At 41.9% G+C, this 24,905-nt stretch overlaps 1 protein-coding gene across 3 annotated transcripts; it reads left to right on the forward strand.

Moving 5' to 3' along the window:
* The first annotated feature begins 1,337 nt into the window (after positions 1 to 1,337).
* Positions 1,338 to 24,189, forward strand: dachc (dachshund c). 3 transcript variants are annotated; one of them, XM_078273696.1, is made up of 11 exons: positions 1,338 to 2,117; positions 9,083 to 9,192; positions 12,186 to 12,296; positions 15,559 to 15,737; positions 16,563 to 16,683; positions 16,796 to 16,930; positions 20,452 to 20,639; positions 21,280 to 21,430; positions 21,914 to 22,042; positions 22,241 to 22,345; positions 23,591 to 24,189. In XM_078273696.1, the coding sequence occupies exons 1-11, from the start codon at positions 1,534 to 1,536 to the stop codon at positions 23,650 to 23,652; spliced, it is 1,875 nt and encodes a 624-aa protein (XP_078129822.1). In that variant the 5' UTR covers positions 1,338 to 1,533; the 3' UTR covers positions 23,653 to 24,189. The 3 variants fall into 3 exon arrangements, with proteins under 3 accessions (XP_078129822.1, XP_078129824.1, XP_078129823.1); XM_078273698.1 differs by having other exon boundaries at positions 23,615 to 24,189; XM_078273697.1 differs by having other exon boundaries at positions 21,283 to 21,430.
* The last annotated feature ends 716 nt before the right edge of the window (positions 24,190 to 24,905 follow it).

Below are 24,905 nucleotides of genomic sequence, written 5' to 3' on the forward strand. Positions count from 1 at the left end.
AACGTTTCACTATATTAAACACTTAAAGGTGGGAATTTACTACATGAATCAGCTCTGCTTAACACTGATGGCTTTATCTGTGTATTTTCTACAGATGGAGAAAGAGAGTCGTGACATTTCTTTTTGGCAAGGAAAAGGCCATACTCAGCAGGAGTTATCAAAGGCAAAAAGTAAAAAGTTCGAGTTAGCTATCTCTCTCTCTCCCTCTCTCTCTCTCGCTTCCCCTGGAGATACTCATGTTAAGCATAATTAAGCAGATTTGATTAGCATCAAGCCTGGCTTCCTCTCTTGACTTTTAATGAATGTAAATCTACCATCTACATCCTAAAGATTAATTTCTGCCAATTAAAAAACACAAGAGGGCTTATTGGAGAGAGAGAGGGGGTTGGGAGGAAAAGAGTGTTAAAGTCCTTTGAGTTGGAGTACAGTCTGAGTTTTATCCTCTTCCCCCTTGTCTTATGGTGAGATAGTCTCTGGAGATCTGTGTCTCTCTCTCCCTCACGACCAAGATCATTATCAGCACAATGTTCCGTGAAAGCCACTTTGAAAGAACTGCAAGCTCCATATGTAAATGGTGTGTGTGTGTGTGTGTGTGTGGGGGGGGGGCTGGATGAGGAAACGGTACAGGGAAAAGGTAAAGGGGTCAATTTGTCAAGACAAGGTTATTACCCATATGAGATTTTGTACAGTCTCTCATCTCTCTGGTTAGAGTCATTTTGGATCCTTTTGATTCAAATTCAGATTCAGATTTGTTGATTTAACATCATGATGGTATGGAGTGCAAACAATAGTTAAAATAATGACAAAACAATGGCAAATGAGGTGCAACATTAATTACTTGAACAAAGGCAAAACATCTTTAAGGCTTTTTGCTTATCCAGCTGTAGTGTCATTAAATTAAACAGTTTATAACAGTTCTGTGTAAACTGATGTGATTTTATATTTGGTTTATAGCCTAAGTCTTCATTCAAGTCTCTCTGGTGGTATCCACATTAGCATTAAAAATATAGAATATTTGCTTTCAAGACAAATAACTACAGTAGGCTAATCAAGCCATATTTTTTCAAAGATAATGCAATTATAGAACTATTAGTCACAAACGATTACAGTGATACCATGAAGGTTTAAAGAAGACGGATTGATCAGAAGCATTAATATTAAAGTGTCGTTAGGCGTTCATAAATAGGCTTATCCAAAGTTTATGTAGGCTAATCTTTGCTGTCTCCCTTTCCTCTCTCTCCCTCTCTGTAAATGTGTCTCTCACTCTCTAAGAATATACCCAGGCTCCACCTCTTTATGATAATGTGACAGTAGCATCTCCAGCTCGGAGACAAGCCTCCTCTCTTTCTCATTCAACTATGTGATCTGTTTTTCCACACACGGACCCTGTCTCCTCTCCTGTTATCCCTCTCTCCTCGTCGGCACACTCAATGCGCAGCTCCCTCTCACAAAGCAACCGCATTTGTTCGGCGAAGTTACTTTCTTAAAATAGTTGACTTTGAAGTTTACTTTTTGTGTTTCAAATTCTCGGACATGACTACCATGGCAACTCCGGCTGCTCCAGCTCTGCTCCCCGCCGCTACACTCGGGCACCACCCGACACCGAGTTCCGTCTCTCCGGCCACCAACTCCCCGCCACCTGCGGCCACCTCCGCCGCTTCCTCCCCGGCTCCTCCAGTGGCTCACCCGGCGCTGCTTCACCAGTTTAGGGCGGACCTCTTACTAGCGAACGGGACCCCGTTAAAAACCGGAGGAGCTTCGTTGTCCAGTAGCGCTAAGCCAGTGTACGCCACCCCGTCGCCCGTGGAGAGCACGCCGCAGAACAACGAGTGCAAACTGGTGGAGGTGAAAGGTGCCAAGCTGGCCTCGTTCACGGTGAAAGATACGGAGCTCATCTGCCTGCCCCAGGCTTTCGATGTGTTTCTCAAGCACCTGGTCGGCGGGCTCCACACCGTCTACACTAAGCTGAAACGGCTGGACATTGCCCCAGTGGTGTGCAACGTAGAGCAGGTTCGGGTGCTGCGGGGGCTTGGGGCCATACAGCCCGGGGTGAACCGGTGCAAACTTATCTCCAGGCAGGACTTCGAGACGCTCTACAGCGACTGTACCAACGCAAGGTGAGGCGGGTGTGGTGAATAGGAGAGGGGAGGCGAGTGTGACCCGATGATGTGTTGCGGTTAGGGTTAGCCTACCCGGTTTATGTTTGAGAGGGGGGTGGGAGCTGCAGGTGAGGTTAGCTAAAGCAGTTTTAAGGGCAGTGAAAATAGGATTTTTGGGACTTCTACCTCCATCTTTATACTATCTGACATCAGTCTGCAGGTCATGACATTCCAGGATCCATCCCAAAAATCTAAATAATATTGCAAATTGCGTGTCAATGATAATTAGGCCTAATAATGTGTTTGCAAATACCTTATGGTGTTATGTTTTACATAGGCTATCCTAATATTTATGTAATATTTCAAGATTTGGCTATAGCTTTACTCTGATATCTGCAAAAGATTCCTTTAAATTAAAGGTTAATAGAGTCTTCTAGACATCTTAAACATGTAAACATGGGGAAAGGGAGCATTCCATAAATTAATTTATCTAAAAATATGATTTGCTTTTGTTTGTATTGGATGACTGGAGGTCCATGTTAACCCCTTTTTGTTTACCACCTCACTGCTGCTAAGCCTGTCACCAATTACCATTAGTGACTGTAATGGTGATGATGGTGGTGACGATAATGAATTTTAGTAATACTGATAAAAAAAAATCTTTAAAAGTTTGCAGCTGTATCACAGGCTATCATCTCTCCTCTCTCTGACATGCACACACACAGTCTCTCTCTGACACACACACACACACACACACACACACACACACACACACACACATTGAATCTGACACTGTCATTCTGAGAAATTGATTCTTCACAGAAATTAATTAATTTTCATTTGGCCCCAAGCGGCAGCTTAAATCAGGACAAGCTCACTCACTCACTCACTGATCCCTTTGCTCTCTCTCTCTCCTTCTCTCCGGCTCCCTCTCTCCCTCTCCCTCTCTCTCCTTCCTTAATAACTCGCTGTCTTATCGTATCAACACTCTTTAGCCCTGAGCATTAGAACAGAGGAGATGATTAAATGAATTCTCGGTATTTATGATGTGATTATGTAAATTAGCTGTTTTGCACAACTCTGATGGTGACCAACTACATGGGTCATCAATCCACTGCGCCACAGAGATGTTTGGATAAAGGGGCTATAAATTGGCTGGGATTTGTGGTTTCCTGGTCCCTCAGTCTGCTGTTGTGCAGACCACATGCTCGTAACAGCATGGGTTTGAATCCAGAGAAGTGTGGATTAGCCTTAGTTTAGGGAATTTATATTCTTTGATAGTTAATCCCTGCTCCTTGGAGCATGAATGATCCAATTTACACCTGCCATTAAATACAAAAAGAGGATGCATCAAGATGTGTACAGATAGACACCAACATTTTTTTTATTTTGCAATGTATTAACTTTTTTTATGTTTCTTGGGTGTAGGTCAAATCTTCAGGCGCTTCAGTATGGCTTTACTTTTATCTTTAAGCTCTGATACAAACTTTGACTTGTTGAGCAAAACCAGAAACACAAAAAAACTAAGACATTATGGCAATCAGCTTCCAGCTCCATGTGCATGGATTAACACCTGCGCTGAAGCATCTGAGGCCCTCCAACCAAGACAAAATCCAGATGCATCTTCTGACTGCTTTGGGATTTTTTTCTATGTCAGATGTTAATGGGAAAGATGTTATACAACCGCTGAAAATACATAGCCTCCACCGTCTCTAATTATCCACACAACACTCAAACAGCCTTTAGTTAATGAGATCTGAAAACATCACTCGTCTGAAATCTTCAAACGACTTCCGTGATTCTTTGTCTGAAGGCTTCAAATGTGCTGTGGTGGCCATTAGTATCAACCCCCTGCAGTATACGTTTCTAAGTAATCCCTGGTGTGGATGGAGCAACATACAGTAGCAGGTAAAAAGTGAGACTCCAGATGGTTATTGTTAAAGCGGCGAAGGCTGGCCAACTAAACCTAAAAGTTCATCTCCAAGAACATGATGTTATGGCTCTCTGACAGAGTCAGGGCTCAGTGAGGTTTTTGTTACTGATTAAGACAGCCATCACTTATTATTTTCCAGTCCAGTACAGTCAGACAGGCTGCAGGGGAAATCACAGCCTTGTCTGATAGTTTAACATGACTAACACAAGCCTACATGGATTCCTGCTTTTTATTCTTTCGGCTCTTCTTTGTTTCTTTTTTTTAAGATTGTAACGAAACAGAGGTTATAAAAAATTCCCCCTGTTTATCATTGTCTTTTCTTCTCTTTGTCTCACTCTTTTACTCCTGCTGTGCACAAACACACTCTCTCACACACACCCTGACCACTGACTCATCAAACCATGAAGAAGGGCTGACTTCACCCTCAGTCAAAGCTGAGTTATAATTCATGCATAGGTGGCACAAAAACACGCACTTTCTCTGTCATCTCCTAACACACAAACTCACACGGTCACGCCTGTGTGTTTGCTGGCTTTGCTGCTAAATGACATTAGTTCCACAGAGAGAACATGTCGTGTAGGAGGCAACCTGATCCTCCGTCCTTTTCTTTCTCCCTCACAAAGGAACAGTTTCATTCTAGGTTAGGAACAAACAGCTCTGTCAGGTCAAACTGTGTGTGTGTGTGTGTGTGTGTGTGTGTGTGTGTGTGTGTGTGTGTGTGTGTGTGTGTGTGTGTGTGCCTGTGCATATATTGTACATATGTATACTTTATGTAGAGTAAACAAATGTCCTCTGCCCCCCATATATTATATAAAAGTAATGTAATATGGCGAGGTAATAAGATCTCTTGTTACCTTTTAACAAAGCATGTGTTAATAACAACACAAAGACCACACAAAGACCTCAAAAGTTGCATAAAACATGCATTTCCTAGGCAATGCTACTTTAAAGGGTTAATTCATCTAAATTACATAAATATATTTTATCATTTGCCACTTGATGTCTACCATTCATAGTTTTTGGTTTTGTTTGCCCTCATTTTGAAATATCCGTCTCTGAGATTCCTGCTTCCAGCCCAATGAAATGGTGGTGAATGATATTTTGTTTTTGGTGGTATGACAAGTGCCTTTCCAGAAACAGTGTCCATGTAACGGTTTTCAGAGGACTTAGTTCTTCTTTAGGCTTCTGCAGAAATAGTCCCCATGAAAACTGTTGACATTGTCTATACAGGGACACCATTTTTGGAAAAAGATGTTGCTGAAAATATAATTTTTAAATGGTGTGAGCACCACAAACAAAATTCTATTCACCTTCATTGTATTGGGGTTGAAGCAGAAAACTCAAAACATCTGCACCTTAAAGCCGGCATGGCTAGATACCACTACAGGTAAAAGAGAAAATATGTTTACTTCTGAAATCAAATATGAAGCAGTTGTAGAATAAACATTGGGCAAAAAAAAGTTAGTTAAATGAAACAAATGATAAATGAGATGAAGCGGCCCGCAGAGTGCAACAAAAGCCCGCTCTTTGTGTTTCTCTGTGGCAAACCAAGTTGGCAGCGGCGAACCGGTGTTGTGTGTATGTGTGGGAAGGTAGACTCCTCAAAGCCGAGCCCCACTGCCATGCCATAACTCACTGTCAAAGTCAGCAGCGTTAGGATGAAGGGGAGGAGGGCTGTGTGTGTGTGTGTGTGTGTGTGTGTGTGTGTGTGTGTGTATGGATGTGTGTTAGGGTGGGGTGATTAGCTCAACTTTAACCTCCGCACTCTTTTGATGTTTTATATTTTCCCAAGCACGATGAGAAAGAGAGGGCCTCCGTGTCTTCTACTATGACAGGTTTTAATGGAGTACACACACACACACACACACACACACACACACACACACACACACACACACAGTCTTGACATCGTCTTGACCCTGGAATGTGGGAGAGGAATGCAAGGCAGTATCAGTTTAGGAGATCAGATTTTTGCCATGATCAAACGTGTGTGTGTGTGTGTGTGTGTGTGTGTGTGTGTGTGTGCTGTCCTGCCTGCTTCTTTCATGACATCATCACACATGCTTTCCTAATAACAATGGCGCATAAAGCTTTTTTTTCAGCTCTCAATTTGAGAGGAAGATCACAACATCAATCTTTTCCTGCCTTCTCTGACCAGCAGCATAAGTCTTCCTGCGCACAGCAGCGACGATATGATTTATCAAACCGGACCGTGACGGCAAATACAAACCCGTGTGATAAACACAGATTGAAGGGATGGGAGCATGGGAGCTGTAAACCGCCCCTAATATATTCCAAACAAAATCTTGTTTGAGCTAGTTGTCCTACACACACTCTTCGTAAACACACACACAGCTGCTACCTATCAGCACCTCAGTCCCTCCAAGCCAGTAGCTGTTCCACTGTTTTGACTGTAACACTTCCTCTTCTTTCATTACTTTTCTCTTTTCCCTCAGAGTGTGTGTGTGTGTGTGTGTGTGTGTTTGTGTTAGCGAGGAAGAGAGTGATCTGTCATCTTTGTTATGTTTTGTTTCTGTTCCACCTGTGTTAAGCTCCAGCTGCCATGTTTGGCGTTTCATGTTTCAGGTAACACACACACACTAAGCTTAAGCTTGGAGGGCAGAACTCAATGTACAGAGTACCTTTTTTTTTTTTTTAAATGTGTGTGTGTGGCCAGAGTGTTGGCATGAGGGAGGACGTCTTGGTGAGATTTTAATTAAAGTTTGAGACAAAGAGGTCATAAGCCATACACCCCCTCCTCTACACACACACACACACACACACACACACACACACACACACACACACACACACACACACACACACACACACACCTTATACACACACAATGAACTGTTTTCTCTCTCCCCCCTCCTCTCTCTCATTCCATCCCCTCAGCTTGATGACTTTTCCATGAAAGGCTTTTTCATTAATCCTACCTCAGGGAACCGGTGCTCTCCAACCTCACACACACACCTACACACACCCACACACCCACACACACACACACACACACACACACACACACACACACTTGCATGCACAACACACACATAGATCTCCCTCTACGGGTCACTTTGATGTATCAACACACTTGCAGACTAAACACAAAATTAGGTTCCATTTCTTTACGAAATTAAATGCAACATATACAAAGGCACAACACATCCACCCACCCACCAACACGCACACACACACACACACACACACACACACACACACACACACACACACACACACACACACATACACACGCTACACACAATACACACAGGCCATTAATTAGTGTGTGCAAATAAACAGTAGTAAGGGAAAGGGAAGCGGCTGCTGTAAAAACCAACCACAGTCTTTGGTCTCTGTGTATTTTATGTGTTTCAACTGTGTTGCTTTACCTTTAAACTTGAGACCTAAAAATACATTTCCTGCTTTTGTTAAGCACAGTATGCTGCTCTATATGCACTGCAAAACATGTTGTGTGATGTGAATACACCCTTGCCTCCGAAAAACCAACACATACACATTCACAACTTCATCCCTCTTGTACATTCCTGCTGTCTGTCTGTCAGGGTGTGGGTGTGAATATGTGTATGTCTACCTGAGTGTGTGTCTTTCACTGTCTACGTGTGTGTGTGTGTGTGTGTGTGTGTGTGTGTGTGTGTGTGTGTGTGTGTGTGTGTGTGTGTGTGAGTGAGAGAGAGAGAGATATATCTGATGTCAGCTGTCACATCCCAGTCGGTCTGGGCCCATAATAAGAGACAATAATAACAACTCATTAAAACTGAGGGCAGGCACTGTGGAGCTCATCGGCTCATCAAATTAACCTTTGAACACTTCATACACACACACACCACACGCATACCAGACATCATCACACACATGCTCGCACACGCACGCACTCAAGCTACCTGTTTTTCTCCCACAGTTAGTGACTACACAATCTGTCTCTCTGTCTTTTTGTCTCTCTCCACCCCCCACCCCCCACCCCCTCTCAGCCAGTGGGTGTGTCAACAGGGGATTGGTCCTTTCTGCTGGGTAATTGATGAATTATATGCAATATGCAAATGAGGCGCCATTAATCTCCTGACTGACAGCTTCGTTTATGGGGCCTTAATGACGGCTGGATTAGATTCTAATTAAAATCTGCTCAAAGACACCCCACGCTAGGAAGCTGCTGCTGCTGCTAGTCTATCTCTCCCTCTCTCTTTTTACTCTTTCCCACCTTTTCTCACTTTCTTGGATTCTCCCTCGATATGTTTCTTCTCATCTTCTCCTCTTCTCTTTACTTTACATCTTCGCATCTTTCCATCCATCTCACTTTTTCATCTTTGTGTTGTTATGTTGCTCTGTCACACCTTCTTCTTTCCCTCTTTTATTTACTCTGTCTTTTAATATCACAGACACACACTTCGCAGACACATGCACTCGCCCACAGACTCATGTTATCCAATGTCAGTCTGGTATAAAAGGAGATGAGCTGCGCTGGTTGTCATTAAGCCTGATGTGGCCCGTGTCATTTCCCCTGTCAGGACATTCACAACGTTTAGTCAGAGCCAAAGTGATGGCTGACAGCTTTTCACATACCTCCTTAAGGTTTGATTGAGCATGCCCTGCTCAATCAAACCATGTGAATCTGCTTGTAGTCGCAGCCTTTATTAAGGAAATCTGTGACATGGCGGGAAAAAAGGGAATGAATGACCAATGAAGAAAGGATGGGGAGGGAAGAAGGCGAGCAAACACATTTAATAAGCAAACGAATGAGTAAGCTGAACAGTAATGAGGTGCTTTATTGATGCCATAGGGAAACTCCTTTTTTGCTTGCTCGCATCCACAGGGAGGTCAGATTTGCTGTACAGCAGCCTTCCTGGAACCGGTCAGGTTTCAGTGTTTTGCTTGTTGACACTTCAGCAGGATCACAGGTTTACAGACTGAAAGGCAGTTTTCTAACCAGGCCACCCATCTCAGTCTCAGCATGAAAAACAGACTGACTGTGGAAGTATTAAGTATTAAACTGACTAATAACGAATGTTAACTTGTGTTTTTCTGCCTGCAGTTCGAGGCCGGGACGACCGCCCAAGAGGCTGCAGAGTGTGACAGAGGGCGGTACTCACCACATGCTGTCCCACAGCGGTCTGATGCACGCTGGGATCATACCTCCTGCAGGTGACCACCCAGGCCTCACCACGCACATACAGTACATATGTACCCATGTGCACGCGTGTACTGTAGAAATAATATCACACAGGCACACAGACATATTAAATTACCACTGTTTTAGGGGACTCACTGACACCATATAATGATGATGTCCAGTGTGCATCTTACATTGACTAGTCTGGCATCATATTCAAGTTACAGAATTTGCACTTTCCAAAAAGGTTTTACATATTTTATTAGTGTTTTTTTACACTAATTACTAATTACAATTGTATTGTTTTGTTAGATTTCACAATTTCACTTTTTTTCTCCTATTTGCCTTATTTAATTGGCAAATTAATAACCTTCAATTTTGACAGATTCGTGTTCCATATTTTCTGATGCCTTCATAATTATTTGTTCCACAATCATAAGTCACAAAAATATTCTCGATCAGGCTCGCTACAGTCCGTTCAGTAACTTGTGCCTTCACTCAATATTATTAAGAACATTTTCAGGGAGAAGATGTGCTGCAGTAATACAGACATCAGTGTTCTGAATCACACAGAAGTTATCTGCTTTATTATTTATATAACTATGTATTTATTTCTTATATATATATATATAAGAAAAAGGTACTCTTTTGACTCAAATATAAATGCATTCTTTAATTAAATTTATAATTGATATCTATACTATTTGGGAGACACCATACAACATTTGACAATATGGTAAAAGACTTCAGTCATTTGGCATTAAACATGGCCAAATCCATTCAATTCACCTGCCGGTGTATTCTGTATCAGTGATCCATTAAAAAGGGAAGACCTCTCTGACTCTCTAAATCTCCTTTTCATAAGGTCAAGGTTTGAAAGTCTTCAGAACTGTACAGAAGTCACATTAGAAATCCCTCTTTTGGCTCCGTGAGCTGCTTTAAACAGTGAATTAGTGACACAATGTAGCCCTCAGAGGAGCTGCTGGCAAAGTTCAAATGTTGTTCTCTTTTCAGCTGTCGGAAAGTATGACCTAGTAGCCAGCTGAGTTACTTCCATCAGTTTAAAGAAAAGTGCAGGTTGCTTATGCAGAATAGGCAGAGGGGGTGTTTTCTACTTTTCCTGCAGACCCCCATAATGACACATTTCACCCACCATCAATGGGGTGAGGAGGAGGGGTTCAGGGAGGCGACCTGTGTGTTGATTAATACAATTAGCATACAAACTGCTGACAAGCGAGAAACAACTCATAACTTGCAAGTTGGCCTTTTTTCTTGAATTATAAGTACACAAAGTCCTCTGTTAAGTTGAGCAAGATTCATAATGTTGAGGCCTCTGAAACCTCTTTGAAATCAATTGTATAATTTCCGTAAAAACTCCTGCTTAAAAACACAAATAGGAATTAAAATGTTTAATTTGTTTGTTGTTTTTTTAATATAAAATGTACCATTCTTCTTGTGTATGACACTCTAGCCCATTAATTGTCTCTTCAAGTATGAAATTAAGTTTTAGGGTAATTAAACAATTTTGAATGTAGTGGCAGGTGAAAAGATGAGCAAAAATGTCTGAAGGACATTCCGTTATTTGTAATGTCAGAATCTGTTTTATATTTTTGAACAGTGTCAGTCAACTGCCTGCTAAAGGCCATAGTGCTGCTTGTTCTTGTAACAAACAGTTGTGTGTGTGTGTGTGTGTGTGTGTGTGTGTGTGTGTGTGTGTGTGTGTGTGTGTGTGTGTGGCAAAGAGAAAGGGAGAGAAGTAATTGTTGGCACCTCACTGCTCTCAAAGTTGCCCTTGGCTTTGTGCTCTTCACTGCAACCTGATCTTTTCATTCCGCACCTCAAAAGAAGCCATTTTCTGTTAGCTCCACTTCCTCTCACTGTTCAAAGCTACTTGAGTGTGTGTGTGTGTATATGTGTGTGTTGTGCATGCGTGAGTGTTCAAGAGCATCTTTCTCAGTGGGAAAAGAGTCTTTTTCCACCAAAGGAGAGGGCACGGCAGCAATGTCAACGCTACTGATTAGAGCTGGCCACATGAGAGGCGAGAAAGAGACAGAGAGAGGGAGGACATTTGAGCGTAAAAGGCAGAGGAAATCTTTGATGTGATCCTCCTTAGTCTCTTTTTCTCGCCCTCGTGCACTCACACATACACACACGCAACACGGTGGCTTATGTCCCGCTGTGATGCTGACATTTGAAAAGGTAAAGTAAGGAGAGGGGATGGGAGGAGAGCAGGGAAGAGGGCAGGAAAAGGAAGGAGAGAAGATGAGAAGAAAAGGAACAATTTGTTGTGGTTGTCTACGTCTTGGGCAGACATTCATCTTAGAAAACCATTTGTGTAACAAAGAAAAAACACTCAGCAGTTTGTAGTTTGTAGCAAATGTTTATATGTATCCACGATCAGGAAATTAAGACTTATGGCTTGTTTGCACAGTTGCGTGGTTTGTCCAACTTTAATAATTCGCTGTGTTTGTCTGTATTAGTGCGAGAGATATTTAATTTTCTGTGGTATAAGAGAGTTTTAAAGGTTGATCTGGGGGGGTCAAGCTACCTTCTGAGGTTCAAGACACAAATTAAAATGTGGCTCAGCCCTCCTGCCACATTTTGTCACTCTCCATTTCGTATTATCCCAAAGTGCACAACCCCTATTAAAAAGTATCTTCTATCTAAAAGTATCACTTTTTTTGTAATGCTTTTAATTTATACTGATAAAGAAGTACTGTCGGGCAAAAAGGTGGAGTTGCTGCCGCCGCTGAGTGTGTGCTGTGCTGTGGGATGTGATGTCCCTGTGTGGGAGAGATGAATGTCTTGGCTTGTTCCTATCACTGCTGATTCCCTGGCAGGCTAAATGGCCAGTGCAGCGGTGCAGTCAGAGTGAATGGCTGGCCTCTGTCTTCCCATGACAACCTCCTGCCTACCCACTGCTCTAATCCTCCACCGGGGCCATTGATCTGGCTCTTATTGATTCTTCTTCTTTCTTTCTGTCCTTCTTTTTCTTCCTCTCTCTATATATCTGTCTCCCTCTCAGATCTGTCTGCCCTGGCCAAGAAGATCAAGCTGGAGGCGATGGCCAGTTACCACAGCAACCATAACCATGGCGGGCCAAACGGAGAGAACGGTGACCCCAACCACGGACTGGGTGAGTGTTATCTGTTTGTCCATCCATCCATCCAGACACACACACACACACACACACATGCGTCTGTGTGAAATTTGTAATTACGGTCATATAACACGTCGCATGGTTGTTGTATCTGCGCATCTATGATGCCAAGTCAATACGACTTGAGCAGCTGTGTTTATGTGCGGACGCTGAAGCAAGCTGATTAAAACCAGGATGTGACACCATATCTGCTGGCGGTATGTTTCCTCTAAGAGACTGTGAATGGAAAACAAACTACAGCAGCAGTGAGTCAGTTCTTCAGATGAAATTAGAAATAAACATCTAGGTTAGGTAATCCAAACCATCACAACATAAGGACCATGAGGAGATGTATGTTTTATCACCAGTTTTGTAGGTTTTATTCCATTGTTTTCAGGCTGTGATAAATGCCTGTACGGGTGAATATTTCCTTCAGCTTGGATTTGTTTGCATACTTGTGGGATTTGATGAGATTCAGGAAACGTATCCTGAAAAACATAGTTGGTCATCCACTCTGTGGCCCCAAAATGCTGCCGGCAAATCATTAGTACATCTTAGTCATCACATCAAGAGAGCGTGGACCCAAACCAGCTCTGTTACTCATAATTTACTGGAAAGAAAAGTCTTTACTTTTCAAAGTTAAGTAAGCAATGTGTTCTCATCCCTTTGGCTACTTGTGCAGGTATAAAATTTAGTCATATGATATCAAAAACCTTTACTGCACTGACCCCCAGCTTTGCAGTAAAGGAGAGTAGCCAGCAAAAGTGGAGCACTGGTGGACGACAGCAAGCGCAGTGGGAAGATAGAGAGATGAATAAGATGAGAGGCTGAAGCCAAATCAATAGTCTTCTCTGTAATTCACTATCCTGAATGCAAACGACAAATGCTGGACAATCGATGGAGGAACGGACACACGCACACACTTGCACGCACACTAACACGAACACACACACAAAAACAAATGGGACACACCGTCCCCACTGTTATCGACAGGTTAAAGCGACATCAGTGTGTTTAGACAGATGACAGGGCTTATGGGGGTCTGTGTGGAATATCAACCTGGGACACACATACACACACACTTACCATGTAGCGCATACTACAAGGCTTTAGGACAGAAATGAAAAGGAAGAAAGTGTCCTTGTGTTTTTTTAGAAATGTGTGTGTGTGCGTGTGTGTGTGTGTGTGTGTGCCTGCGTGCGTGCGTGCGTGCACGTGCGTGTGTGTGTGTGTGTGTAAGCGTGTGCATGTGTCTTTTTCTTTACCCGTGTCTGTAAACACTCCCAGTCTTAAGCATTGTTTACCATTGTATACACTCAGTTACAACTGCCAGCATCTGTGCGCAGTTAGGTGGCATGGTTACCACCAGCTATTATAAACCTGTAAAGCTTAATCACTGTTAATGATAGAGTCAAGTGGAAACACACACATACACACACACCCACACACACCCACACACACACACACCCACACACACACACACACACACACACACACACACAAACACGCAGCGCAGGCATACATACACACATAAGAACGATTTTTTCCATACCGCCACCCACGGCCTTATGGGAAGGATAGGCCCCTACCAGAGCTTTAACCACTACAAAGGCAATCTCAGATTACACACATGCACACACTCACAAATGCTGAGTGTGACACCTTATGGGCTGGGGAGGAGCGGGGAGCAGCCATTTCTGCATTTAACAAGATCTTCTGGGAAATTTACAGTAACTGTTTGTTTACAGTAATGGTTTGTTTGGATAAACATAAGAGAGGCGCTTTGACTTTTGATGTTTTTTAATGAAACATAAGAGAGAGTGATGGGAGGGCAAAGAAAGTGAAGAGAGGGGAAAAAAAACAGAGTTAAGTGAAAATGAAACTATAGAGAAGGGTGGGGTTTGAGGGGTGGGGGTGACAAAAGTGGAGCACTGGTTTCTAACCAAGGCTTAATATTTGGAGTTGGCTGCTAGTTGATTGTCGGAGCATCTGGTTATTTAGCTCCATTCAGACAGATCTTTTGTTTGGATTGGTTTCTGCTCTGGGCAAGTGAGAGACTAATCTGCCAAATGCACAAAGCACTGCACATATGTCCAGCGAGCCCGACTCATAAAGTCAACGCCTCACTCTTTATTTCTAAGTTTGCCTTTTCTTTTCTTTACTTTCTCTTTCTTTTTTCTCTTTCTTTCCTTTCCCTCCATTATTTGTTCTATTTCATCTCTCCTCTTTGGATAGCCTTTTTTTGTTTTCATCCACTCGTTCCATTATTTGTGACAATTGTGCGGAATAGAGTCCAAGATTTTTTCCTTTGTGTTTATAATTACCCAGCGTGCATTGCTGGCCCAGCACCAGGACTGCCATCAGCTTCTTTTGTTCCACTTCCTCCCTGTGTTTCTTTTGTTTTTGTTTTTCCTTTTATTAAATGATAAATATTTATGTCATTTTCTCCCCCCCAAAAAAGGATTGTTTGTTTCATGAATAGAGGGACTGCAACAACCCACTAGGGTACTGTTGAGAGGAAGGATTTTCTTTAAAGATAGTGGATGCTTGTAGTAACGAGAGGAGTGCGAACAACAGATTGGCCAAGATAATAAGAGTTTGGTTTGAACCGCTGAAAATGTGTTGGATTATCGTCATAAATATCGGGGCATTGAAAGAAAAGTTATCCAGTTTTTCTTAATTCCAGAGAGGCTGTGTTTGTGTTTTTGCAGGTGACACTCATGGAAAGCATTTTTAAGCATCACAAAAACATATTTAGGCCATCACTGGTTTTACATCTTTATGTTGTAATGAGCCGGGGCGAGTGTGTCTTAGCCATGTCCTCTTCCATCTCCCTCCCCTTTTTTTCTGCTCTTATCTTTTTCCACACTCTAAACCCCTGACACGCACATGCACACATATTTTTGAGTCGTGGTTTAGAAGCAGAGCAGTCATCCAGGTAATATTGACATCACAGAGGAATGACATTGGTGTCCAGTTTCAATCCTGTCATCAGAGAACCATAGACGCTGTGTGCTTTCAGTTCAGTACGCAGCACAGGACTGAGCCAAGCCTTTAAGTTGTGATGAACAAATATACAACTGAAGCAAAAATGAAAAAAGAGAGAGACGAGACGTGTTTCATGTTGGGTACATAGTGCAGCTTTGATGGCCTTTAAACATATCTGCTGGTCTGACCTATGAGAAGCAACATACTCTTACTGTGCTCTCCCTCCTTCAATACTTCTCTTTTTTATTCTATTTTATTCTATCCCCACCAGTTCTGGATCAGCTGCCCTTCATGATGATGTCACATCCTCTGATCCCTGCCAGCCTGGCGCCGGCCTCCGTCTCAATGGCGATGGGCCAGATGAACCGACTGAGCACGCTGGCTAGCATGGCCAACGTGGCGCAGCTCCACGCCAAGCCCCCTGCCAGGGCTCCCACCTCCGTCATTAAGGTGAACTCAGAGGCCCATCAGCCCGGTGGATCTGACCACCAGCCAGAGTCTATGTGACACCCGGGATCTCCTGAAATGAAATCAGAGTTTTAATTACATAGAAGTGTTGTTTTAAAATTCAAAACACTAAATGAAATAACTGGCTTTTAACATCCAAAGACATTTTTTGTAACCCTTGAATTGAAGATCTTTTGGTCATTTATGCGCATAATTTAGAATCGAGTTTCTATCTCTCCTTCATCCAATGGGTATGGCTAACAAAACGGTAATTGTCTATTGGTGGATATCCAAGTTCTGGATCACTACCAGAATGTAATTCTTGTTCTTTGGCTTAAGGCCAATCACATATCTATTTATAAATATTTGAGATATCCTGCAATACAGACAGAAACGCTGACCTTCTTAGCCAAAACCAAGTTGGTCACTTTGCTGAAAAACAGTCCTAAGTTTCAGTGGTTTCACTCACTCTCAAGACTAATTAAAGGAGGTTTGGAAGTATTACAGTATATATTGCCAAAAATGCACAGGGCAGAGGGGTTCTTTAGATTTAAACTTTAGACTTAAGATCATCCAACCCAGAATTCAGTATCTACTATCTGTCTATTTTTTCGGCAAACTAATCAGCCTCAAAAGGCATCAAATGGAAGCATAAAAAGTACGACAAACATTCTGTGTGTTACACAGTTTTTAGGAAAGTATCGCTCCCAAAGTAAAGTGTGATTCATGTTTTGTGGTTTGTTTTGAATGTTTTGTACATTATAAGCTATAATCGTCAGCTGATTTTGTCACTATAACCCTTTTTTTTTTTTTGGTTTGGTTTGGTAGGAGCGAGTGTGTGACAGCCCTTCCCCTTCTCCCTCATTGGACGAAGCTCAGATGTCATCCAATCACAGCAGCAGTGTGTCGAGTTCACCGTCTCACACAGAACGCACCGCAGAAAGCACACGTACGTACTCACCTGTGGGAAAGTATTCTCACAGAAATGAAGGATGCTTTAGTTATAACAATCCCTGTGAGGAATTTGTAAGTTATGATCTGTTTGTACTTTTTTGTTTCAGACCCACATGATGATGGCCTGTCATCAAGTCACAATGTGTTGGGGCATTCCCCTGGTGTGGTGCATGGGGCCAGAGAGACAGATGGGACCTCAGTGGAGTACAGCAAGGAGAACAAGAGGGGCCACACTGACAGAGGTAAGATAAACTGTTATTTATGTATAGCTGTATGTGTATGTGTCTTTAGTCTTATTTTAAAAGTAATGTGAATTGTCTTACATTACTCAAATTTGTCAAATGATATGTCAGCTTCACTTCAAAGTTTAAGTTCTTGCCGTTTTCTGAGTATGTCTTGTTACAGTCATTAATCATTTACATGATTATTAATCAGTAATGATTATTTATCTGACAAATCAATTGCCTTTGAACAAAGTCTGTCAATACAGTACAACAAATCCAATCTATCCATCTGTGTCATCATTTACACTCTGTGGATTTAAACACTTGTGGCAAGTGCTTGGCATGGTTTATTTAAAACATTTTATTTAAAAAAGAAAGGGTTTCTAACAGTGTGACAAGAAAGCTATATCTCAGTAACAGGTCGATGAGGATTCACTGTCTCATCGCTTCTTTCCTTTTCCTCCTCTCCTTCTCGCTGTCGGTGGCCCCCCTGTTTTCCCGCAGAGAGCAAAGACAAATAATTCTGCAAAACAGGGCTCCATTAGACCAGGAAGCAGTGTTACATTAGCGAGCCATTTGCCGGGCCACGGCCTAACGAGCCAGGCGGCCTCCCGCGCTCTCAGCTGGACCTCATCTGCATAACGACCGCCTCCCTGTCGTTAGGGCCCGCGTTGCCACGGTGCTGCAACGTCAGTTGTTTGGTTCTCTCTGTCAGGGAGGTTTGCATTAGCTTAATGAGGACTGCTCAAGGACAAACAGTCAGCAGAAATCTACAGCGCGCGAGAGAGAGAGAGACAGAGAGAGAGGGAGAAACTGAGAGTTTGTATGTGTGTGCACACGCCTGTGTAAATGTATTCTAATACTGAATCACATTATTCAGTAATCGAATCTAAAACTCACAAAGGCCTCCCAGGTAAGGTTTCAGATGCTGTCAGGTATCTGTGAACATATTGACAAAGCAGTGATGGCACCAACAACGTGAATGCCATGCATCAGACATCGCATTTATGCAATTGATTTTCAATTGATTTTGCTGCATGCAAATGAAACGCATGTACATTTGCTAGATTGCAGGCTTTTGTATTCAACCTACAACATCACAATCATGGATTGTTGTTTCAAAGAGCACTTCAGCGCTGTCATTCTGCCAATCCATTGTATGATAATCTCTGAGTGTGTGTGAAGGCTACTGTATGTGAGTCAGTTTTGGCTGTGTGTGCTGTTTCAGTGGTCTTTGAACAACGTATCCATGCAGCAAAGATCAGAGGCCATCCCTGACACCTCACTCCCATTAACCAAACATCAGCAGAATTTTATTCTCTGTCTGTCTCTCTCCTTCTCTTCCTCCCTCCCTTCCTACCTCCTGTTCTCTTCCGCTGACTGGCAGTCTTCACGTGGTGAAGTTCATTAGCCCTGGGGACGGGTGGGAGAGGAATAAGAGAGGGAAAAAAGAGAGATGAAGTTTGGGAGAAAAGAGAAAAACAGACAGTGACCTTGGTTAGGGAGATGGGTAAATGATCAAACGAGCTGGCAGCAGTGTGTGTGTGAGTGTGTTTATTTGTGTGTGTGTGTGTGTGTGTGTGTGTGTGTGTGTGTGTGTGTGTGTGTGTGTGTGTGTATTTATGCCAAACGTGTGAGTGTGAGGTAAAGTAGGCGTAAAACAGTAACTCAATAAAGGATCAGTCACATCCAAGGAGCCTAGGGAGCCCACGCTGCTGACTACGCACTTCACCGGCTACGAGTGTGTGTGTGTGTGTGTGTCTGTGTGTGTGTCTGTGTGTGAGCCACGGGAGTGTAGTTGGATGCCCTCCGCTGAGCTCGCCAGCACCTGCTAATTACCTTTCTCTACAGAGCAATGCTTTTAGCAAGAAAGCGGGAGAAAGAGGAGGAGGGGGGGTATTGCTTCTCATCTGTGAAACACCTTGAATGTGACAGTTGCCAAGACGTGAGACCGAGGCAGAGTAGGGGAGGTGGGTGGATTTGGAGCAGAAGATGCTGTGGTCAGCTAAGTGGAGAAAACACTGTCATTTGTCACAGACAGAGAAAAGTGCCAGATATCACATCGCACGTTCACACTCGTCTCTGCTCCAGTACCTGCCGGACTCCCAGGACGTCTTCGTCCTCAGTGGCTCGGATGACAGTAAATGCAGAAAGTGAGCAACTGCCTGATGTGGAAAGAAATTGCTAATCTTCATTTCCCCTACTGTCACGAATCAGGAACACGCAGTTCTCAGGTTTACAAACAGATGGTCATCCATAATGCAGCTTCTTAGCTGTTTTTATGGGAGATGTCAAGCTGTGATGCATTATCAATAGGCAGAGTGCCATCTAATAAAGGCTAATCACATTTTCAAAACCCAAAACCAGGACTTCTGCATATGCGTACACACACAGTAATTAGTGTAAATACCTATTTACTGTTGGGCTTGATATGTTTACTGGTATGCTATAAATTATAGAAATTTGCATTCAACCCTGATTATGTATTGTGCTGGAATGATGATCCGTTTGCAGGTTTGAAACAAACATGGCACATGAATGCTTGGAAGCAATATATTGAACAGGAAATAATTTGTGTTGGTGATGGTGTAAATTAGTCAGTGGCACAGGAAAAGAAAAGACTTTTCAAAACAGTACTTTTAAAGTCCTTCACAGGAGGGCGCAAAGATAAAGATGCACAATGTGAAAAGCACAAAATATAAAATTAAAAGAGCAAGACAAAGAAAACAGGTGACTGTTAATTAATTGGCATCTCTGAGACTTCGTACAAGGCTTTTGTTTTAAAGTTGAGGAGCAATAATCCCTCATTTGCATCTATAGTGACTATAAATGCACTTTACACTTGCATTTAAAACTATAAAAATATTCATTTCGAAGGTGTCTTCATTTCAGAAAAGAAAGTAAAGTCAACTACTGTACATCAGTGTTTAAAGGATAAGGCTGGGGGGTATTCTGTGTATTTCTTCTTCTGTGTAGTCCATCTCCCAATACTTTCTGACTTCCCTACCCTGGTGCACATCCCCAATCTGTTTCTACTGAAGACATGCATCTTAAAAAACAGCTCATGAATATATACTTTCTTGTTTGTTTTTTAAACGGCCAAGTTATTTCATAAAGCACCTGGGCACTAGTTTTTAGCAGATGTTACTCAAACAAGAGTAAATTGCGCATTTGTTGCAGACTATTTTCAGTCACAGATTTGGTGCACTTCTGATTATTTACAATAGCAGAATGGTGTATGTGGGAACGACTTATAAATAAACTACAGTGTCCATGTTCAGGGATGTTACCCAGAGCTAAAATGTGGCTCACTGATTAATAGTCTTTTGAACAACAATGGAGGTTTATGGCACAAAGTCAGCTACACCAGGCTTTGGCTACACACAAAATACGTGCTGGTAGGATCAATTTATTGTTGGTCTTTTCATGGGAAGAAAAATATAGAATATGTCTTCAAAGGTAAAGTAGAATAAACTGTAAGCCTTTTGTGTTAAATTGATTCAACAGACTAGACATCCAAATGTCTCTCTGCCCTCCAGATAATAGCTCCTTGGCTGCTCAGACAACCAGGGAGAGCTGTGATAGACAAGTCTACCACAAACCCCCATCAGGCTGTGAGAGGGTATCTTACCCCGCAGGACAGAAGCTCCCAGCAGGTCTCCACCACACTCCCTTCATCTTCCCGGAAGGCTTGTCCTCCATAGAGACCCTGCTCACGAACATCCAGGTGAGGCTCTGCCGGGGCTTTCTTATTATTATACTCTGAAATGAATAGGAAGGGAGATGAGACACTCTTTGGGATTTCCTGAAATGGTAAATAGCAGACAAGGCAGACATTTAGGATGTGCAGTAATTGGGATGGGCGTGTGCTGACCTGCTTCTCCGATTTTACATGTCTTTGTTATAGCAGTGTCACAATGAAAGCACTGACTGGCTGGGTTTTCACAGGAAGAAAAAAAAAACATGTCTTTAACCTCATCTGACCCTGATGTGATGCAGTTAGCATGTAGTTAAAAGATCAGCATTGACTTTCATGAGGTTAAAATCTTTTTTTTTTTTTTTTTTGTTTCTTTTCTTGCCTGAGTAAATCCAGGAATTATACACCTGACTAAAACATTAGACCAAACATTGTCTTAGGAAGAGCCAAAATTCTTTGTAATCTTTTTATTGTAACAGTAAAAGTAGTAGTTTTTACATTAAAAACCGACTGCCTTTGTTTAAAGTGTTATAAAAACAGAAATATTTACTTAGAATTAGGTGACGTAAGGGTTTTTTTGTCTCTGGTGCAAGTCTTTGAAGAAGACAAATGCCTCTCCTGGCTTCTGATCAGTGTGTAACCTGTTGATGTGTTCCTGTGTGTCTCCAAGCAGGGTCTGCTGAGGGTTGCCATAGAGAACGCCCGGGCGCAGGAGAAGCAGGACCAGATGGAGAGGACGGAGCTGAAGATGGAGCTGGTCCGAGAGAGGGAGCTCAGAGAGACCTTGGAGAGACAGCTTAGCATGGAGCAGAAAAACAGAGGTAGGCCACACCATATCAAGCATCACATAATGTATCTTAGGGAGTAGATACTCAGGTAGACTTTGCAGAAAATGCAGCGTAAATCCTCACCTGTGTTTAATGAAGATTTTTACCTGGAAATTATTTTGGTTGGCAAGTGTTGATTGGAGTGATGTTTTATTCCCTCACAAAACTATCATATATGTTTTCTGTTCTGAACACTGGCATGGTGTTAATTTTGACATCTAAACACTGACAGTTCTGCTGTCAAACGTCCTCTGTGAAAGCATCCAATTTGATTTTCAACTGTAAACCAGGAGCAGTTACAGACTATTACTCGAAAAATGTAAATCTCACTGAAACCACAACAAGCTCACGATACCTTCAAAGTCCATAGATATAGACGAAGCATCTGCATAATTTGATTTGCTAAACACATTTACTTGACATCCGTTGTCATCTGTCGTTCCTCCTCTTCTTCATTTCTTCTTCCTCTCGATTCAGTTCTGATCCAGAAGCGCCTGAAGAAGGAAAAGAGGAGTAAGAGGAGACTACAGGAGGCCTTGGAGGAGGAGGTCAAACTGCGTGACCAGGCAGAGCACACCCTGTTGCACACTGCCAACACACACACAGGTACAGCAACAGAAACTGTTTTGGACATAATTAATTATTTTATTCATTCAGAATAGTCTTTTGTGAGCCTAAAGTTATCACAACCAACGCAATTCTCATTTTCATATTAAATGTCACCAAGCTTTCTGTTGCAACATAGCCTCGACTGTTCATTTGCCTCTGATTAAATGTCTTTATTAATTATTGACCAAACTACAGGCCATCAATCATCAGCAGCCCCTCCTCACACAGAGTCCGTGACCCAGGACATGGATGGGAGCAATCACGATGACAACAGGCTGGACACCAAGGCAACAGTACAAGGTACAGGTGTCCAGATAACTAATACGGCTTCTTCAGTGTGTTGCTGTGAAAAACCAGCTTCATATTCTGATCAGCAGAAATGTTATAGTTGTGCAACTATTAGACGGAAAAGACTGAAGTAGAAAAGCTGCAGATAAAATGTTCTCTCACCGACAGACACCTTAAAGGAAATTAAAACAAAACAAAGAATCTTATTACAGAGTATATATATATATATATATATATATATTTGTTATTCTTCTCTTGGCAATCTAGTTCTTAAAAATAGTATGAATGAATTTGTTTAAAAGAAAAGATATGTGTACCTATCTTTGTAAAGGTACTGCACCAAGTTTGTGGTAATAAATTACTTATTAACAGTGGTAAATTGACTGAAAAATGCCATTTCAGTGTAAGAGTTGTGGAATAAACAGTCATATACCTGCTGCTGGGGGTTTATCTTGCTCCTATCGACTGAACTGGGACAACAGATTGTATTATTACCCACTGCTTTTGATGCTTAACTGACCAGTCTACTGGAAGGGTTTTCAAAGATTTCACAGGGAGACTGCTCCTGAGAAGTTGAACAAAAATTAAATGAAGCATGAGGCAGTTCACTGGGGCTACCATTTTAATGGAGATGGGCGTTTAATATATTTATTTTGCCAACATTATTGTCTTCACAAAGATAGATGTGAGAAAGTCCCACATGCAACGTCTTAAATAGACAGAAAAAGAAATGGCCGTGATCTCCAGCCCGGCCTCATCAAAAGAGTGCATGGTTCCAGCCCACCTCTGCTCCGCGCCGTGCCAGGACCGCCGTACCAGACAGCGTGCTTGTTCAAAGCCAATTTTTAATTGAATGTCAGTGAAGCAAGAAGAGAACTGGCCACTAATTAACGGCTGTCTTAATTGTCCTCGTGACGAGTTTGTTTGGACATAATTTGCATAATTAACAGCCAGTAATAAATCATTTAAAGGGGAATTGTCTGTCAGACAGCAAGGCAGGATGTGGTTCCTTTGTGCCAGGAAGTTTTATCGCCAAAAACAGGGATCAGGGGCCGAAAAACACTTTCAACTGAGCCTTACTTAATAATGATCTTTTATTAATGGTCTTTGGTCAAGGTTGTAGGGGGCCTTGTTCAATATTTATGCAAATGAATTAATAGCATACATCATTTTGTCCTCCTACTGTTACAGTCACTGTGCTCTAAGAATGTGTCCAAATTCATTATAACTTATAGAATTTTGATTGTGTTTTATTAGACTGGATTTCTTTCTGGATTTCAGAGGGCAGAGTGTTCCTGCAGACCACTGGGATGTACTGAAGACGAGGTGGAAGGATGGATGGATGAATGGATAGATGAATGGAAGAATAGAGAGATGAACATTCCTCGTTTATGAGAAATAAAACAGGCATGCTTGGTCACACAGTGGAATCTGAGATACACATCTCCGCCTCCTCGAGAGGACTCCCCTACATTTTAAGGGTGACATTGAACTTTTTCTTTGTTCTCTTGTTTAATTTATTGCAGTTATCACCGAATCTTGGCCGTAGTGGGACCAGTACTTTATTCTAAAGATGTGTTTGACTGTGTTTCTTTCAAACAAGGTTTTTTAGATCCTAGATGAAGATGACCATAGTTGTTTTTGTTTTTTCGTTAGTGCTGTTTATCATACAACAAGTGATGAATATATCTTGTAACAGAGTTCTGTACATATATATAGCCATCCTTTTTGTTATTATTATTATCAGACAAACATAATGGCATGTTGTACAGTCAGTAAATGACTTGTATTGTGTATGTTATGCAGTAGTGCAGTTTGACAATACAAACAATACAAATCCTTTTTATTAAATTGTGTCAGTGCTTCTTTCTTTGTTTCATAAGTGCAGTCTCTGAATGCATCATTTGTTTAACTGTTGAATAACTATTTGTTTATCTGAAATACATCACACCTCTGAAAATGTGGATTTATATTATAGTTTTGTTGTTTTTTTGTGACAGTTTTGCATTCTGTGGTATGGTAAACCCTTGAGATTTGTTTGTGGGTGTGGAGGAGGGGGAGGTCCATGTGCTTGCATGTCTATACATATGTGAGCGTGTGGGTAGTGATGTGACATTGATTGTTGCACCATCTTCAAAAACATACACGTAAGTATCGACAGACAGAGGGGAAGGGGGTGAGCGGGGTCACATGTAAGCTGTCCTTTAGTAAAACATGATGACGATGCACTCTCTCTTTTTTTGTCATGTTTCGTTAAAATATAAAGCAGGGTGAGGGACTTCAAAAGCTATACTTGGGTCAATAAATAGTTAAGAGTTGAGATATTTGGTAAATTTATAGAAAAATGAGACAAGAATTAGATTAGAATTTTGTAAAGAAAAAAAATAGAGACATTTTTGCTGTGTGAAAATGTGTGGCTCTTTTATAGTCTTTGCTGGCCAAATATCATTGAACGAGATGGAATCATTTCTAATTGAACTAATGAATAACATTTTTTGATACGTTTTGGATTGCAGCCCTGAAATTGTCTGGGCATATAAATCAATTGTTGCTCAACTTGTAATTTAGAATT

The sequence above is a fragment of the Sander vitreus genome, chromosome 17, assembly GCF_031162955.1.
Source record: "Sander vitreus isolate 19-12246 chromosome 17, sanVit1, whole genome shotgun sequence".
Classification (NCBI taxonomy): domain Eukaryota; kingdom Metazoa; phylum Chordata; class Actinopteri; order Perciformes; family Percidae; genus Sander; species Sander vitreus.